The sequence below is a fragment of the Lissotriton vulgaris genome, chromosome 11, assembly GCF_964263255.1.
Source record: "Lissotriton vulgaris chromosome 11, aLisVul1.2, whole genome shotgun sequence".
Lineage (NCBI taxonomy): Eukaryota > Metazoa > Chordata > Amphibia > Caudata > Salamandridae > Lissotriton > Lissotriton vulgaris.
This window is the reverse complement of record NC_141699.1, coordinates 427766601-427785467: the sequence shown is the minus strand read 5'-3', so window position 1 is coordinate 427785467 and position 18867 is coordinate 427766601. Positions and strand designations below refer to the sequence as shown.

The 18867-nt window shown below is 52.7% G+C and overlaps 1 protein-coding gene across 2 annotated transcripts in view; it reads right to left on the bottom strand.

Moving 5' to 3' along the window:
- The window catches only part of SLC23A2 (solute carrier family 23 member 2), a 1215437-nt gene that overhangs the window by 32167 nt on the left and 1164403 nt on the right, over window positions 1–18867 (bottom strand). For both annotated transcript variants that reach the window (XM_086943514.1, XM_086943515.1), the window contains one exon: window positions 1374–1479. In XM_086943514.1, coding sequence (XP_086799640.1) covers window positions 1374–1479 — 106 coding nt within the window. The remainder of the gene's footprint in view (window positions 1–1373; window positions 1480–18867) is intronic.

Here is an 18867-nt window from a genome sequence, read left to right as displayed (position 1 = left end):
CACTGTACCTATAATGTGCTGGATTTATCCAGCCTGTAGAAGCCTTGCATATCTTCTGTTTGCTTTATGTAAGCTGTACTTGCTTCTGTAACAGACCCAGATCATTTCCTTTACTCAACAGTCCATCGTCTAGACCACCATGTGCTCACCTGTTCTTGACGCACCCACCATGTATTTTCCAGGCCAACCCTTGCTTACATCATTTAAGATGTGCTTGGCTCTTCCACTCTGCACGGACGCACCATGTTTGATTTACTCAACTTGCCTTAACTGATTCATCCTTTCTCTCCTCACTTAATTCTCACCCGACCCGGCTAGTTCAAGGCACATTTGCACTGTGCTTGCCTTGATTACCCTAGTGCCTCTCGTTGTTCATTTAATTCACTTTACGTTGACATATGCTAGTTCAACTCATCCCATTGCGTTCATCTCAGCCATTTATAGAAGCTCTCCATCACATGTGTCACCACTCAAGTTCCCTGTAATCACTTCACTTGCCCACTGCTCACATTAGGTACCTCGTGCCCCCATTGAAGGAGCTGTGGATGATTTTGATTGACCATAGTTGGTGTCTGCTGTATAATAGATGATGGCTGAGACAGTATTGTGTTGAAGACCAGATTGAAAATGTTACTGTTCATTTGTGTTGGTTATGTGACTTCAGTTTTGAAGTTTACTGAGAAAAATCAAGACTTTTATGTTTCATATGTGCATAGGCTCAGAGACAATCTGCATTGGTATGACATTCTCAAAATAATAAACTTATCTTTTTGCACATGGGAGGAGAAAACATATACTCCACAAATAGCAGAAATAATTCTACATTATCAAGCACAATCGCCACCAAGAAAATGTGGCTCTCATTAAATGCCTGCCCCCAAGCTCCACCTCTAACCCCGCCCACAATTGCTCCTCCTCTATTCCTTGCTTAAATTGATGAGTACCTGCACTTATTTTTTCCCATTTAAAGCACTGCTCTAAAGCTCTTTTAGCCAATGGGCATGCGCGCCTGGCAAGGGACATAGAAAGCAGTGAAAGCATTCAAAGACTCTTGAACTGGTAAACGGTCTTTTGAAGACCTGTGAAATGCTTTGAATGAGTCACTATCTGAGCCGTCACCAGGCCAGGACAGCTCAAGCAGTGAGAATTTTATTTCAACTGTAAGTGTACAGCCTGGGCTATGGCAGGCGATGAGGCGGCGGCTTAAGGCTGGATGGGGAAGTGCATTCAACAAATGTTTACGACTTTAAAACCCAGCCTTCGAAACGAGAAATGTTTCGTAGCTTTGACAAGCAGCTCCCTGTGGCAACGCATGGTGGCAGCATTTCCGAACAGTTGGGAACAGAAAGGTTATACGTGGTCTATTTCAGTACCTTAGTGATCCCCAGAACGCCAATGTTGGGGCTGGAGGACGTAGAGCCATTGCCGGTGCCGAAGACCCCATCCAGAATGCAGGACAAACCTTCGATGAATATTCCTCTGTGGAAAGAGAAAGAGGTGGGTTCATGAAAGAATGGAAGCGGGTCAGAAGGATGCACAGACTGACCAAGGCCAGAAATGGTTCCTTCCAACCGGATGAATTTGAATTAACGTTGAAATTGCAATGTGGCATTTTCAGTTGCTTATTTCAGTATTTAGTTGTTACATTGGTACTAATGAGATGAAATCTTTACAGAGACAGTGTTACCATGAGTTAACAAAATGAGAAAATAATGAAGTAATACTCTCAAAGAATATGTGGAATACGCCGCATAATTTGCATCTTCTTAACGCAAAATTCAGTCAATTCTTCTGCATGATTTGGTCCTCCCCTGCCTTATAATTACAGTGACTCTGATAATGAGCAATCAGACTATATCAAGAAACATTTTTATATGTCTATTAAAAGGACACACTCAAGAACTCTGCTAATGACACCCTCACATTACCTCTCAAGAAGAATACATCTTTGCCACTGTGAAGCTCCAAATGACCATCAATTAAAGGGTATAGTAACTAATGGCTTTCAAGTTCGGGGGGGGGGGGGGGGGGGTGTTATTTTAGGGCCATCACGACAATTAGTGCATCAGGTGCTGTGCCTCTGGGGTCAGAGGTGTTCAAGGCCTCTGGACTCCAATCATGGCTGTCCTATTACAAAAAGGGCAGCTGGGGGCTATTTGCTAGTATTAGGGCCGACTCACGCTTGCTGTGCATGGAATAGAACCCAAACAGGGGAAAGGGCAAGATGTCTTTTTGTGATGGCCCAGTGAAGTGGACAGAGCAGATAGCCTGCTACACCGAGCTGTGGGTGTCATTAGTGCTATAGGTGCCATGGCACACGGGCCCTGCAATAGGAGGGGCAAACTAATAGCAAAGTACGGCTCTTTTATTCTCCTTCCTTGCATCGGGGCCCAGTGCACATTTGCAGTGACAGTGTTGCTTCGGGCCACGGAGCAATGGCCCAATTAAGAGAAAATTTAAGCAGAGGAGACATCCTAGTTGTGGCATGTAAATGTATGTAAATGTATAGGCATTTATATAGTGCACTACTTACCCGGAGGGTCCCAAGGCGCTTTGACCGCTGCGAAACCCTTCCTGGCTTCCCTGAGAGATGGTCCCTTAATGGGTATCTCCAGGGTGAGACCAGGCATCCCCGGCGGTCTGGTGGGGCCGTTAGTGAAGATGAGGCAAGCTAATGCCCAGAGTTGCCGAGTGTGATCGCTGATCAGAGTGGGCACCGAGGCGAGAGAATTATCGAGTCCGCTGACCCTGGTCCAGAAACCTGCCGCGCCGGGAATCGAACCCTGGTCCCGGGCCGTCCTATCAGAGAGATGGTAGGGATGGGGCACAATGGGAGGCCATGTTTTTAACACAGGAGAGTCTGCTTTGTAAAGCAATGGCTATTATTATGGTAGCAGATGCAGGAGCATATGGGTTAAAGGGTAAACATTCAATGCCACCTATGGCCAGTCTGGCCGTGGGCAAATCATTTAATCTCCCAGTGTCTAAAACATGAATTTGACCTTGTGTAATGTAACTGGTGCTCATGCAGAGTACTCCAATGAATGCCCTTTGGCCAAGTCTGTGTTATATAAAACTCAAAATGTGCCGGGAGTCTGTTTCAACATGGGAGTGATGATTAGTCATGGTGGGGAGGGGGTAAAAGAGGCAGAGGAGATAGCCTGCTACTGAGGGCCTACGCTATCATTAGGTCAGTGGGTGCAGTTGTATTAGGGCCTAAGAGTCAGGTGCTCACAATGCCAATTATGCGGAGTAGAATTTTTTGGTCGATTTCTGCATTTGCTCTTTGTAAATCTCACCTTTATCATGGACCATAAGCTACAGAAAGCCTCCCTAAATTGATCTCATAAGCTCCACCCCTTGTGCTCAGCCCTACTGCTCTCGCTCCCTCAATCCTTGCCTTAAAGATTTGGAGGTCTGCTCGACTTAAAAACATTTTGCTTTGGGGTGCCAGACTAAAAAGTTGGAAGACAACTGCACTAGACTATTCATCCATCATTGCAAGTTAAAATGTTATTACAACAGTGCCTAATTTGAACTGAAAATTTTCGGTGCTGGGAACCGCCACTTAACTGTCAACACCGCACTTATGACAGTTTATCACACAATAGCGCTCTCAGTCGATTTCAGAGAAAAGCACAACAGATGTTTATTAATTTAATACACAATATAAAGGACTGATACATACCACCCAGGCTGTTTTTATAGCTTTGGGGGCCCGATATGGTTACACTTTCAAGAGAGTGTTGATTAGTATTGTGGTGGTGCATTCATTGCCGGCTCTCGCAGGCGCAGCAGGTGGTGCAACCTACAGCGGCCTCCTGACGAGTGACCCGGCACTTTTTTTTTATTTTACAAATGATGCACCGTATTACAACAATGATCGGTTACTATTCATTACTCCGAGTCGTCGCCCTCCCGGTCCCAGTCCTTACTAATGAGCATAGCTCCTCCCACCAGAAACTCCCAAGCAACTAAAAACCCATCCCTTCCCTCTAAGCCACACCCACACCCGGAGGCATATAACCCTGCGACACGCCCAACGACATCCTGTACCACCAAGCACAAGAAACCGAACAGGGAGGGAGGGATGGGAACCTGGACTGGGATGGGGAGAGCTACGACTCGGAGTAATAAATATTACCGGTGAGTAACCGGTCATTACCTCCTCGTCAGCCCTCCCCGTCCCAGTCCTTACTAATGAGCAGATACCAAAGCAAGAATTGGCTTCACTCAGTAGAAAAAACAGACTTAATCAGCACAATCAGAAAGACACACAACCCGAGCAGAACACAACACCAAGTCCCCAAACCCAGGAGACACAGTCCCACTCATCACCCTATGACCACGGGACAGAAAAGTGTGAGGAGAACACCAAGCAGCATCCATACAGAACACGACCATGGAAGCCCCTCAGAAGCAAGACCAGGACACAGCCATCTCAGAGTCGACCCACCACGAACCGACCCAAGCGCCAAGACACCACAAGCCCCTACGCAGGCCCCCCATCCAACGCAGCCACTGACAGAGCAGCCCCAGAGGCCTTAGACCTCGACCGGCCAGCTCAAAGGAAATAAAAAGGGAAACCGCCCTATGAAAAGGCACAGCATGAAGGAAGCACACCTCCAGAGCCCGTGTAACGGCCAAACTGAGCAGCCACACCTAAACCCCAGAAAGAGGAACAGGCAGAAAACAGGCAAATTCAGAACCTCTGAGCAGTGAAACAAGGAAGGAACCCTGGGAACAAAGGAAGGACCAGGCTGCAGAACAACCCGATCAGGAAAAAAGCAATAAGGGCACAAAACAAAGCAAGGAGCCCAACTCCCCACACCTCCGAGCGGAGGCAAGAGCGTCCAGGAAGCACCCTGAACGTCAACTGCAAAGACATCAAATGCGGAGGCCCAAAAGTAGCACCCCTTAAGGCCCCCCAACCAAAGGAGAACCCAACAAGGAGCAAAGGAGCGAAAGACCGGTTCCAGGAGGAAACAACTACACAAACACCGGGACACCAAGGGGACCACCGGCTCAAAGACCGAACCACGAAAGGCCCACACAGCCGCTCACAGGGAGGACATAGCCAGATCAAGTTGAAGCCAACCAACAAGAAAGCCAAGATACGCACCGGATCCAACGCAGACCCACCCCATGTCGTACCGCAATCCAGTATCAGGCAATGGACAGGCGAGTTGAAAGGCGCACGGACCATAGAACAAATTCAGCCACAGAAGGAGAACACCCCAAAGCCACTAGGTACAGCCATACCACAGCCACCTTAAGCCTACAGCACATGGCATACCCAGGTGGTCACCCAGCAAGGCACTAACCAGTACTGACCCTGCTTAACAACTGATACCAAGTGTTTTCAGGGTGGAAAGGCCATAGACCCCCAACACAGAGGGGGAAACAACAAGGGACCACCGGCAATCTCCAGCAAGGCCCCAACACCAACAACAGAAGGAACCAAGCACTCCCAGACCAAACCGGAGCCACCAGGATAAATGAAACCCGACCCTATCCGACCTGCAGCATGACCTGCGGAATCAGAGCAATCGGGGGAAAAGCACACAGTAGGCCTCTTCCCACCGGAAGGACAGGGCAACCACCCCCCAGACAGCATCTGACCGAACCAGAGAACAATCAATCAATCAATCACGGCATTTGTAAAGCGCGCTACTCACCCGGGAGGGTCTCAAGGCGCTGGGGGAGAGGGGTATGTTACTGCTCGAACAGCCAGGTCTTGAGCTGCTTCCTGAAGGAGAGATGGTCTTGGGTTTGCCGAAGGTGGGTGGGGAGGGAGTTCCAAGTCTTGGCTGCCAGGTAGGAGAAGGATCTTCCTCCGGCGGTGGCTCTGCGGATGCGTGGTACGGTGGCAAGGGCGTGGCTGGTCGATCGTAGCTGGCGGGTGGGCGTGTAGAAGGTCATGCGGTCGTTGAGGTACTTGGGGCCCAGGTCGTGGAGAGCCTTGTGTGCGTGGGTGAGGAGTCTGAACGTGATTCTCTTGCTGACGGGGAGCCAGTGCAGGTCTCTCAGGTGTCCGGTGATGTGGCTGTGTCGGGGGATGTCCAGGATGAGTCGTGCGGAGGCGTTCTGGATGTGTTGGAGTCTTTTTTTGAAGTTTGGCTGTGGTTCCGGCGTAGAGGGTGTTCCCCTAGTCCAGTCGGCTGGTGACGAGTGCCTGGGTGACGGTCTTCCTGGTTTCAGTGGGGATCCATCTGAAGATCTTGCGGAGCATGCGCAGGGTGTTGCTGCACGAAGATGAGACGGCGTTGACTTGTCTGGTCATCGACAGGGAGGAGTCCAGGATGAAGCCCAGGTTGCGTGCGTGGTCCGTTGGTTTGGGAGCGATGCCCAGGGCCAGGGGCCACCAGGAGTCGTCCCAGGCAGACGGTGATGATCCCAGGATGAGGACTTCCGTCTTGTCTGAGTTCAGTTTAAGGCGGCTGTTCCTCATCCAGCCGGCGACGTCTTTCATCCCTTCGTGTAGGTTGGCTCTGGCGGTGGTGGGGTCGTTGGTGAGGAAGAGGATCAGCTGGGTGTCGTCGGCGTAGGAGATGATGTTGAGGTTGTGTTGGCGTGCGATGGCTGCGAGGGGTCTCATGTAGACGTTGAAGAGGGTTGGACTGAGTGAAGATCCTTGTGGTACGCCGCAGATGACTTCGGTGGCCTCGGATCTGAACGGGGGGAGGCGGACTCTCTGGGTTCTTCCGGCGAGGAACGAGATGATCCACTCCAGTGCTTTCTCTCGGATTCTGATGTTGCTGAGGCGCTTCACTAGGGTGCGGTGGCAGACAGTGTCGAACGCCGCAGAGAGGTCCAGGAGGATGAGGGCCGCTGTTTCCCCGTTGTCGATCAGGGTACGGATGTCGTCGGTGACTGCGATGAGGGCGGTCTCGGTGCTGTGGTTGGCCCGAAACCTGGACTGCGAGGGGTCGAGGGATCCGTTCGTCTCGAGGAAGGCGGCAAGCTGTCTGCTGACGGTCTTCTCGATGACTTTGGCCGGAAAAGGAAGGAGCGAGATGGGACGGTAGTTCTTGAGGTCGGTGGGGTCCGCCGTTGGTTTCTTCAGGAGGGCGGTCAGCTCGGCGTGCTTCCAGCTCTCCGGGAAGGTGGCGGTGTGGAAGGAGGAGTTGATGATGTCCCGGAGATGGGGTGCGATGATGGCGTCTGCTTTGTTGAAGACGTGGTGTGGGCAGGGGTCGGTTGGTGATCCGGAGTGGATGGAGTTCATCGTGCGGGTGGTGTCTTCGGTGCTGATCGGGGTCCAGTTGCAGAGGGTGGTGGTGGCGGGCGTTGGTTTGGTGGTAGGGTGCGTGGTCTGTGCGTCGAAGCTGTTGTGTATGTCGGCGATCTTGCGGTGGAAGAACGAGGCGAGTGAGTTGCAGAGGTCTTGCGAGGGAGGCGATCTCCGGAGACGCAAACAGGTCCACCACCAGGCCAACAGGCCACCAATCTGGAGGACCCACAGTAGATTTTTCATGACCGACTCTGGACCAACCGCTCCCGGGACACAAAGGGCGAGCCCTGCAAGAGGCTCCGAACCATCAGCCGTCAGGACAACCCCCGGCCAATGGCCACAACCCCCGGAAACATCCAGAGATGCCGGATCCCAAAACCCGAGGACATGATATACCAGGGGAACAAGTGCCAACGGGCCCAAGGAACAATCACCATAGCAACCGACAACAGACAAAGAACACGGAGCCACCGGCAAGCAGTGGAAGACCGAGCCCCCAACAAGCACCTCAGTTAGTGCAACAAAGCCAGGCCGCAGGGCACCAACAGGAACACCTCACACAGTGGCTTTGAAAACCCCCCAACGAACAGTAGTTCCGGAGTGGGGCAAATAATGGAATTCTCCAAGCCTAGAATCCACCCAAACAGACGAAGTAGCCAGCACACACCCAGTGAAAAAGTCTGAGCTGGAAGGAAAGAGAAATAATCAACGAACCGTTCAAGTAAGGGAACACCCAGATCCCCTGAGCATGCAACAAAACCACCAAGGGTGCTAAAACTTCAGCAAACACACCAGGAGATGCAGACAGCCCAAAAGGCAATACCCAAAAACCAGTATTGAATAACTCCCACACCGAAATGCAGGAACCACCTTGAAGCCGCGTGTACCAGCATATGAGGTGTCCTGAAGAACCAGAGAAGCCAGGAAACTCCCACCAACAGGAAGGAAAGAAACAACCAAAGAGGCACCATTATGAAGGAACGATGAGGGAGACACAAGTGTACAACCTTCATAACCAGGGAAAGCGGTAGCCCCCAAATGGCTTCTGGACCAGAAACAGGATCGAGGAACGTTCCCGATCCTGCAGACACTCAGGCCCCCACAACACAGCCCCATCCGAAACTAAGTCCCGAACACCGTGAAATAGAGCCCAACACATCGCCAGAGAACCGGGAACAGGGGCAGCACAGAACACATCCAGTAGCCCAGCCCAACAAAGAGGGACTAGAAGAAGAGGAAGCACCCAGTCAACCCCGGGATATGTGGAAGGAAGGGACCCACCGGCCCCGTTCCACACCACAAAAGGGCTGGGCTGCCAATTTGAATGAAACACAGCCCAAAAGCCCGCTCACAACCCCCAAACTTCCCATACCGAGAAATACGGACCGGAGCCAACAAATTATTGTCCTCAGCCGTAATGCCAATCAAGGCCTTCAACGGATTCCCAAACAGTATAGAGCCCCCGAAGGGAAGCTCCATCATGGTAGTCTTCCAAGCAGCACTGCCTTCCACGGCTAAAGTCACAACTGCCGTTGAGCAGCCACAGAGGTCCTAGCCACTGCTGTACCAAGGGAATCGAAGGACAAACCCGCCAGGAAACGCAACTGCAGTCCCAACACGGAAAAAGATTCAGAGGTATCCACATCCAGCAAGAACTGCACAGAAAACCCTGACAGCCATACAGAAGCGACTGAACCCGAAAGCAGGGGCAAGTCACAGACCGAACTGCAAGACCAGATGCAGTAAAAGCCTGCTTCAAGGTCCCCTCAACCCGTCAACCAGCAGGACCACAGAATAAGAAGGAACACGTACACCACCAGGCACCGACATGCCACACCAGCAAGCAGTGACCCACCATCACCACAGCCAGGATACTTCAGCAAACCACTGGAAACGATGGAGTAGTTTCTGTCCTGTAACTCCAGTTCTGTAGTAGGGGTATCCATGTTATAGTCATAATCTAGTGAATAGTCCCGCTCATGAGCGCGGACCCCGGAGCAATCAAAAATAATCTCTTAAGGTGTCTAAAAATGCAGCCCTGCACAGACACTTAAGAGAGAATTTAAAGACAGATAATGCAGCCTATATCCACAGGCTACACTGTCCAGTACTTCAACTAGACATTCCACCAAAACCACAAATAGCAGAGCCTGCCAAGTTTTCTTCATAGAGAAAAACTTCCCCTTTTACCAACAAAGCCTCTGGAATGATAGAGAGGAAGGGGAGGATAGACAAGCCCCATAGGCTGCCATTATGCGGCTCAAAAAGGGATACCGTGCCTTTAAGAAAACTTTCTAGAACTTTCTCAGTATCCCAGAATGCCTAGCAGGTCCCATTTACTTTCAGTTCTTTTTGAAGGCGTATAACGCTAGACCTGTAGCATTCCGAACATGAACATCTTTCTCCACCGGGGAGGAGGGCGGGCGCTTATGACTATAACAGAGATACCCCTACTACAGAACTGGAGTTACAGGACAGAAACTACTCCTTCTGTAGTAGGGGATCTCTGTGTATAATCATAATCTAGTTAATAGAATGGCAAGCCCATCCCCACACCAAAGCGGTGGTGGAGAAAAAGAAGTACAACACCACTACTATGAGAACAGATTTCGCAGCGAAGCCTGCCCAACCCGAGCGTCTGACCTGGCATCAGAGTCCAGACAGTAATGCTTAGCAAAGGTATGGACCGACTTCGAAGTCGCCGCCCTGCAAATTTCTGCAATGGGAACATTACGCAGCAAAGCAGTCGAGGCAGCTTTGCCCCTGGTGGAAAGAGCCTTATGTTTACCCCTAAGGTCTTACTAGCCTTTTGAGAACACAACTGTATTCAGGACACGATCCACCTCGAAATGGACTGTTTTGAGGTAGCAAAACCTGTCCTGACTGACCCATAATTGATAAACAATTGGTCTGACCTACGAATATCCTTGGTTTTATCCAGATAAAATTTCAACACCCTCATGACATCCAGGGAATGTAGAAACCTTTCCACTGGAGAGGAAGGATTCTGAAAAAATGTAGGTAAAGTTATGGTCTGGGTAACATGGAAATCAGAAATAACCTTAAGAAGAAATTTAGGGTGAGTACGCATAAAAACCTTAGCAGCATGAAATACAGTATAAGGTTCTTGCCAACACAACACCTGAATTTCTCTCACCCTGCGGGCCGATGTAATGGCCACGAGGAACGCCACCTTCCAGGACAGGTGCTGCAACGACGCCTTATGAATATGTTCAAAAGGTTCCTTCACCAATCTGGACAGCACCACATTCAATTCCCATGAAGGTGAGGGAAGCCGGACGGGAGGAAACACTTTCTTCAAGCCTTCCAAAAAATCTTTGATCACAGGGATCTGGAAGAAGGTCTGTGAAAGGCATTTCCTGTAGGCAGTCAGCGCAGCGAGATGAACCTTAATGGAATGAAAATTAAGACCAGACTGCGCCAAATGTAAAAGGTACGGAAGGATGACCTCTTCCTTACATGTCGTTGGATCATAGTTCTTGGACTTGCACCAGATGCAAAATCTCTTCCACTTGTACGCATAAGAAGTCCTAGTGGAAGGTCTCTTGGCTTCCTTCAGTATGTCCATACAATCTGCAGGGAGATTCAAATGGCCATATTGCACTATCTCAGGAGCCGTGCCGCCAAACTCAAAGACGAGAGATTGGGGTGCACCATCTGCCCCCGAACTTCGTGAGAAGGTCCTGCTGGCACGGCAGCCGAATGTGAGGAAGGAGATTCCGGTGAAGCAGGTATATCCGCGCCCTGGACTGGGCCAGCTTGATGAGCACCACCGGAATCAGGGGAATGGGTGGAAAAGCATACAGAAAGCTGTTGGACCAGTTGATCCATAACGCATTCCCCAGCGTTCCCTGCTGGTAGTACCTGGATGCGAAGTCTCGGCATTTGCTGTTTTCGGCGATGGCGAACAGATCCACGTCTGGAGTGCCCCACCTGGCGAAGACGCCTCTGAGCACTTCGTCGTTTATGACCAATTCGTGGTTTTCCTGATCAGTCTGCTCAGTGCGTCCGCCTGAACATTCTGCACACCTGGTAGATGAGTAGCCGTTATCGTCAGTCCTCTGGCAGGAAGCCAGTGCCAGATCGCATGCGCCTCCTGCGACAGGGTGCGCGATCTCGAGCCCCCTGCTTGTTGAGGTAAAACACCGTGGTCGTATTGTCCGTCTGTACAAGCAGAGAGTTGGTCTGGAAAGACGGATGAAAGGCCTTCAGTGCCAAGTGAACAGCTCGGAGTTCCAGAAAATTGATGATACGTGGACTCCGTCTGGGACCACGTTCCCTGGATCTGTACCTCCCTGGAATGCGCTCCCCAGCTGTGAAGAGAAGCATCCGTCACGATAGTCTGAGTGGGAATATCCTTGTGGAAGGGAACCCCCTTGAGGAGATTCTCCGCTTAACACCACCATTTCAGAGACTGTAGAGCATGCAGAGACAGTCTTATCTTGTCGTCCCAGTTTCCTCTCCTCTGGTCCCACTGATCCTCCAGACACTCCTGCAGCGGTCTCATGTGTAGCAGTGCGAGTGGTGTGAGGAAGATACAAGAGGCCATCGACCCCAGTAGAGAAGACACCGTCCTCACTGTCGTAGATGGAGCGGTCATAAGAGCCTGAGCCTTCCGAAGGAGTGATAAACCTCTTTCCTCCGAAGGAGACACGCTTGCTGACAGCGTATTGATGGAGGCTCCCAAGTACTGTAGGCATTGGACCGGAGTCGGGACAGACTTGGACATTTTGATGTGCAACCCCAGCTTGTTCAAGAAAACGCACGTCTTCTGGAAGTGCACTTGAGCTTCCGAGAAGGAGGATGCCTTGATCAACCAATCGTCCAGGTACGGGTAGACAAACAATTGTTCTTTCTCAGGTGTGCCATACATTTGGAAAAGGTCCTGGGCGCAGACTTCAGCCCGAACGGTAACACTGTGTATTGATAGTGATTGGCGCCGACTTGGAATCGCAGGAACTTCCGGTGTTTCTGTGCAATGGGCACGTGGAAGTATGCTTCCTGTAGGTCTATCGCGCACAGCCAGTCTCCCCTTTGCAGTTGAGGGTAAATCTGGTGCAAAAACAGCATGCAAAATTTTTCTCTGCAAATCCACTTGTTTGCTTGCCGAAAATCCAGAAGAGGCCTGAACTCGTTCTTGTCCTTTTTTCGGACCAGAAAGAATCGTGAGTACAGACCTTTTCCCCTTTGAGACAGAGGGCCGTCTTCTATCGCCCTTTTCCTTCACAGGGTATCGGCCTCCGCCTGGAGCTCGCGCAGCTGAAACTGCGAGCAAACCGGTGGAATTGCTGGAGGCGGGCTGGTGAACCGAAGACTGTATCCATTGCAAACAATATTCAGCACCCACTTGTCCTGAGTAATTTTTCTCTACTCTACTCTATTGAACGTTTCCCCCCACCGGAGTGGGTGACGGATGACGGGGAAGTAATCACTCAGGGCCTAGAACCGGCCGGGCCTTTGGTCGAGGTGGCAGACTGCTGACCACCCCTGCCCCTCTGACGTTTCTGGAAGGGCTTCCTCTGAACTGCTGCTGTTGCTGTTCAGACTGTTGACCTCGTCCTCTGCCTTGCGCCCCGTACCATCTCTGGAACGGGCGGTAGTTCTTCTTCTGGTCCTTGGGCTTCTCCAAGCCCACAGCCGTCAGAGTCTCAGCCTCCGCCTTCATGCGGGCCATCTCATCGTCGGCGTGTTTCCCGAATAGGGTCTCGCCCGAGAAGGGCAGGTTGACCACCCTCTGCTGGGCTTCAGGCTTCAGTGATGTCAATCTGAGCCAAGAGTGGCGCCTCTGATTAACTCCATGGAAGTACCCGTGGGCTGCCAAGAGCGGAGAGTCTGCAGCTGCGCTGATCAGCTGGTTCGACATCAGCAATCCCTCATTCAGGATTTCCATAAAATCCTACTTTTCCCGTGGAGGAGGTCGGCGAACTGTTGGAGGGGCTCCCACAGCGCCCGATCATAGCTCCCCAACAGCGTAGATGCACTGGCAGCCTTCATGGAGGTAGCGGCCGTCCCGCATACCTTCCTGCCCGCTGTGTCCAACCAGCGACTCTCCTTGTCCAGAGGCACACTTGAGGACGGGGTGGTGGCGTGTTGCTTCCTCGCCGCCCACACAATTACGGAATCCGGAACTGGGTCCACTCGGAGGAAAGCCGGGTCCGCATCAGGAGCCTTGTATTTCTTTTGCAGCCTGGAGGGGGCTGCCTTCGTCACCTCCGGAGTGAGGAAAAGCTCCATGGCGGGTACCACTAATCCAGGCACGAAGGGCAACAGAGGCCTAGATAGGTGCTTCTTGTGGAGAGTCTCAAATATTACTGAGGTCGTAGGCGTGGGCACAGTCAGTTGGATGCCCAGCTTGCTCGCACCCCCCAACAAGACTTCCTGAAAGGAGACCACGTCGTCCACAGGGGATACCCTCATCTGAGGGGATTCTGCTAGAGTTGGCGAATAATTCCCTGCGCTGGACGAATCCATGGTATACCTAGATCGACCCCTCCTGCGGTGTTGTCTGGATCTCGCCAATGAACGACGGCGACTCCTGGGTCTGCCTCTCCGTCCGGAGCGAGATCTAGGTATTCTAGGCCTTGGGCGTTCCGCGGGTGCTTGCGGCGGAGACTGCGGTGGTGGCCTGACCGGGGACCTCGGCCGAGGTGCCCCCTTAGGCGGCTTAGGGAGGTGCGTCAGTGAGACCGACCTCGGAGCCTGTGGCGGTCTATGTGGAGGAACAGGAGGAGGAGGTGGCGAAGGAGTGCGCGGCGGCGGCTCCTTAGGCAGTGGAGGAGTAGGTGACTTCGGCTTGGGGGGCGAGTACACCACAGAGTACACCGAGCCCAGTGACTCCCCTATCTTCTTCCTTGGTGTAGGCGATCGAGAGGCAGCACCCCCTGTCGGTGACCGACGTCGCCGTCGTGCCCCGGAGGATCTGGAAGGACTCCAGGCTCCAGAACGCCTCCTGGAGGATGATGTCTTCCTCTTAGGCGCCGAGCGCCTCTTCGGCGTCGAAGAACGCCTTCTCGAAGCCGACGAACGAAACCTCGGCGTCGATGACCTATGCCTCGACGGCGGGCTTCGCCGCCTCGACGCTGATGATCTGCACCTTGACGTCGAATGTGACGACATTCTCGACGCCGAACGTCGAGGGCGAACGGCGGTGTCGCCTCTACAGCGAGCGCCGACGCCGTCTGGAATCCTCAAGACATCGAAGTGTCGACGGCGACGTCGAAGATGACGACAACGATGATGATGATGACGTCTTAGACGGCGGTCTCGTCAGTCCCCTCGACGACGAACGTCGACTCGACCCAGAGCCCTGGGGAGACGGGGAGCAGATCGCAGTCATGCCTCTTGACGCCGTCGTCAATGCCATCGACTTAGACAGAGAACGGCGATGCTTTTTGGCCTTCTTGACGCTGGGGAGCCCCCCAGAGGCCTCAGCATGGGCAGAGGAAGCAGATTCAGCATGCCCAGACCCACCTTGACTCTGCAGCCTTCTTTCTTCCAGTCCTTGGAGCCTGATCTTCTTTCCGTCTCTCAGGGTCCTGGAGGAGAAGGTCTGGCAAATCTCACACTTCTCAGGCAGATGAGTAGAAGGGAGGCACAGGATACACACAGGGTGTGGGTCCGACTTGGCCTTCTTCATTGAGCACTCCGGGCATTTATCAAACAATGCTGACATTTTAGACAAAAAAAGAAGTTCTCAGAATACTAGAGAAGGAAGAGGGCACCAAAACACGTCAAGTGTAAACACTCACACACTTTAAAAGTGCAGAATTCTTACAATAAACCCCAAAAAGGGAGAGCTCAATGCTCCAGGGTCCAGCTAGCAGGAGCCGGAAAAAAGAACTGAAAGTAAAATGGGACCTGCTGGGCATTCTGGGATACTGAGAAAGTTCTAGAGCGTTTTCTTAAAGGCACGGTATCCCTTTTTGAGCCACATAATGGCAGCCTACGGGGCTTGTCTGTCCTCCCCTTCCTCTCTATCATTCCAGAGTCTTTGTTGGTAAAAGGGGAAGTTTTTCTCTATGAAGAAAACTTGGCAGGCTGTGCTGTTTGTGGTTTTGGTGGAATGTCTAGTTGAAGTACTGGACAGTGTAGCCTGTGGATATCGGCTGCATTATCTGTCTTTAAATTCTCTCTTAAGTGTCTGTTCAGGACTGCATTTTTAGATACCGTAAGAGATTATTTTTGATTGTTCCGGGGTCCGCGCTCATGAGTGGGACTATTCACTAGATTATGACTATACACAGAGATCTCCTACTACAGAAACCCCTCCGCCAGAGACCGGGGAAAAACATGTTTGACAACATCCTTACACTCCCCCTCCAGCACACCACTCACAGAGTTTAGGAATAGAGAGGCCTACAAGTCCCATCAACTGGTTATTGGCAAAAATGTCTACTGACGGGCCACCCCCCCCCCAAGGGCCTAGTGAACCTCAAACCGTCCCTAACACGCAGCAGAAAACCGCGAAGCCTGCCCCCAGGTTTCATCCGAAACCATGTCCGGAGCCACATCAGCAGAGGCATCCTGCACATGACACTAGGGAAGGAGCAGTGGAAGAGACCCCCACCACCTCCATACAACGTAGCCCACTCACACCCAAACCACTCATCTCCATGATGTGAACAGAACAGAGAAACCAGTGCCCAACAAATCACCCCAGACCAAGCATGCAAGATGGTCCTTATGGGGCCAACCAGGGAACGCCAAACCCCAACAGGACACTGGGCCGGCCCACCCGGGACACAAACACTAAAGAAACGACTAAAAAGGCCCCAACTGGAAGGAACTCAAAGGAGCCCAGAAGCCCCAGCCACAGGAACCAGCCCATGCAGACCACGGCCCTATAACATTCATTATAACCAAAGCACAGAAACCACAACAACCGAAACACCAGGATATGAACACATATCCATTGGAGTGAGAGTCAGAGACCTCAACCACAAGGCCACAGACACATTGTGCAGGAAGTACACGTCAGAGAAAACGGACTCAAATTACCGGGAAACCCCTCATCAGGGCGCCCACCCATGTACTGACAAACGAAAACGTTCAACTGAAAGCACAGGCAGCCCTCTTACGATCGGGCACACACTGCTCCAAATAAAAGAATTGCTCTTTAAATTTGAAAGCAGAAGTTCAAACTGAGACGAAACCCAGGATCTGAACCAGGGACCTTTCAGATCATCAGTCAAATGCTCTCCCAACTGAGGATTTCAGACTGCTTGGACAGGGAGCGTCTCGTGGCAGGTTAAAAAGGGCCAGGGTGAAACCAGGGCTACGCAGCCTTGGTTTACAGCACCCTGCCTTTCCAAAGCACAGGCCCGAGCATGAGTCACGAGGCGCAGATAATTACCAATGCAGAAACAGCAGGAAGAAAAACAACAAACATTGAAAATGCAATAGGTCTCGCCTTTAAGTTAAAGCCATTTGCTTTGCTAATGGTATTGTATAGCAAAGCAAATGACTTTAACTTAATGAAAGGTGAGAACTGATGTTAGTGTCAGTCAGTCTCAGTCATTATCAGTCAGTCTCAGTCATTATCAGTCAGTCTCAGTCATTATCAGTCAGTCTCAGTCATTATCAGTCAGTCTCAGTCATTATCAGAGTCAGTGTCTGTCGGGCAGCGTCAGTGTCTGTCGGGCAGCGTCAGTGTCTGTCGGGCAGCGTCAGTGTCTGTCGGGCAGCGTCAGTGTCTGTCGGGCAGCGTCAGTGTCTGTCGGGCAGCGTCAGTGTCTGTCGGGCAGCGTCAGTGTCTGTCGGGCAGCGTCAGTGTCTGTCGGGCAGCGTCAGTGTCTGTCGGGCAGCGTCAGTGTCTGTCGGGCAGCGTCAGTGTCTGTCGGGCAGCGTCAGTGTCTGTCGGGCAGCGTCAGTGTCTGTCGGGCAGCGTCAGTGTCTGTCGGGCAGCGTCAGTGTCTGTCGGGCAGCGTCAGTGTCTGTCGGGCAGCGTCAGTGTCTGTCGGGCAGCGTCAGTGTCTGTCGGGCAGGGTCAGTGTCTGTCGGGCAGGGTCAGTGTCTGTCGGGCAGGGTCAGTGTCTGTCGGGCAGGGTCAGTGTCTGTCGGGCAGGGTCAGTGTCTGTCGGGCAGGGTCAGTGTCTGTCGGGCAGGGTCAGTGTCTGTCGGGCAGGGTCAGTGTCTGTCGGGCAGGGTCAGTGTCTGTCGGGCAGGGTCAGTGTCTGTCGGGCAGGGTCAGTGTCTGTCGGGCAGGGTCAGTGTCTGTCGGGCAGGGTCAGTGTCTGTCGGGCAGGGTCAGTGTCTGTCGGGCAGGGTCAGTGTCTGTCGGGCAGCGTCAGTGTCTGTCGGGCAGCGTCAGTGTCCGTCGGGCAGCGTCAGTGTCCGTCGGGCAGCGTCAGTGTCCGTCGGGCAGCGTCAGTGTCCGTCGGGCAGCGTCAGTGTCCGTCGGGCAGCGTCAGTGTCCGTCGGGCAGCGTCAGTGTCCGTCGGGCAGCGTCAGTGTCCGTCGGGCAGCGTCAGTGTCCGTCGGGCAGCGTCAGTGTCCGTCGGGCAGCGTCAGTGTCCGTCGGGCAGCGTCAGTGTCCGTCGGGCAGCGTCAGTGTCTGTCGGGCAGCGTCAGTGTCTGTCGGGCAGCGTCAGTGTCTGTCGGGCAGCGTCAGTGTCTGTCGGGCAGCGTCAGTGTCTGTCGGGCAGCGTCAGTGTCTGTCGGGCAGCGTCAGTCAGGCAGCGTCAGTGTCTGTCGGGCAGTTCCAGTGTCTGTCAGGCAGTTCCAGTGTCTGTCAGGCAGTTCCAGTGTCTGCCAGGCAGTTCCAGTGTCTGTCAGGCAGTTCCAGTGTCTGTCAGGCAGTTCCAGTGTCTGTCAGGCAGTTCCAGTGTCTGTCAGGCAGTGTCAGTGTCTGTCAGGCAGTGTCAGTCAGTCATTGTCAGTCAGGCAGTCATTGTCAGTCAGGCAGTCATTGTCAGTCAGGCAGACAGTGTCGGGCAGTCAGACAGTGTCGGGCAGTCAGACAGTGTCGGGCAGTCAGACAGTGTCGGGCAGTCAGACAGTGTCGGGCAGTCAGACAGTGTCGGGCAGTCAGACAGTGTCGGGCAGTCAGACAGTGTCGGGCAGCCAGACAGTGTCGGGCAGCCAGACAGTGTCGGGCAGCCAGACAGTGTCGGGCAGTCAGACAGTGTCGGGCAGTCAGACAGTGTCGGGCAGTCAGACAGTGTCGGGCAGTCAGACAGTGTCGGGCAGTCAGACAGTGTCGGGCAGTCAGACAGTGTCGGGCAGTCAGACAGTGTCGGGCAATCAGACAGTGTCGGGCAGTCAGACAGTGTCGGGCAGTCAGACAGTGTCAGGCAGTCAGACAGTGTCAGGCAGTCAGACAGTGTCAGGCAGTCAGACAGTGTCAGGCAGTCAGACAGTGTCAGGCAGTCAGACAGTGTCAGGCAGTCAGACAGTGTCAGGCAGTGAGAGTCAGTCAGACAGTGTCAGGCAGTCAGAGTCAGTCAGACAGTGTCAGGCAGTCAGAGTCAGTCAGACAGTGTCAGGCAGTCAGAGTCAGTCAGACAGTGTCAGGCAGTCAGACAGTGTCAGGCAGTCAGACAGTGTCAGGCAGTGAGAGTCAGTCAGACAGTGTCAGGCAGTGGGACAGTGTCAGGCAGTCAGACAGTGTCAGG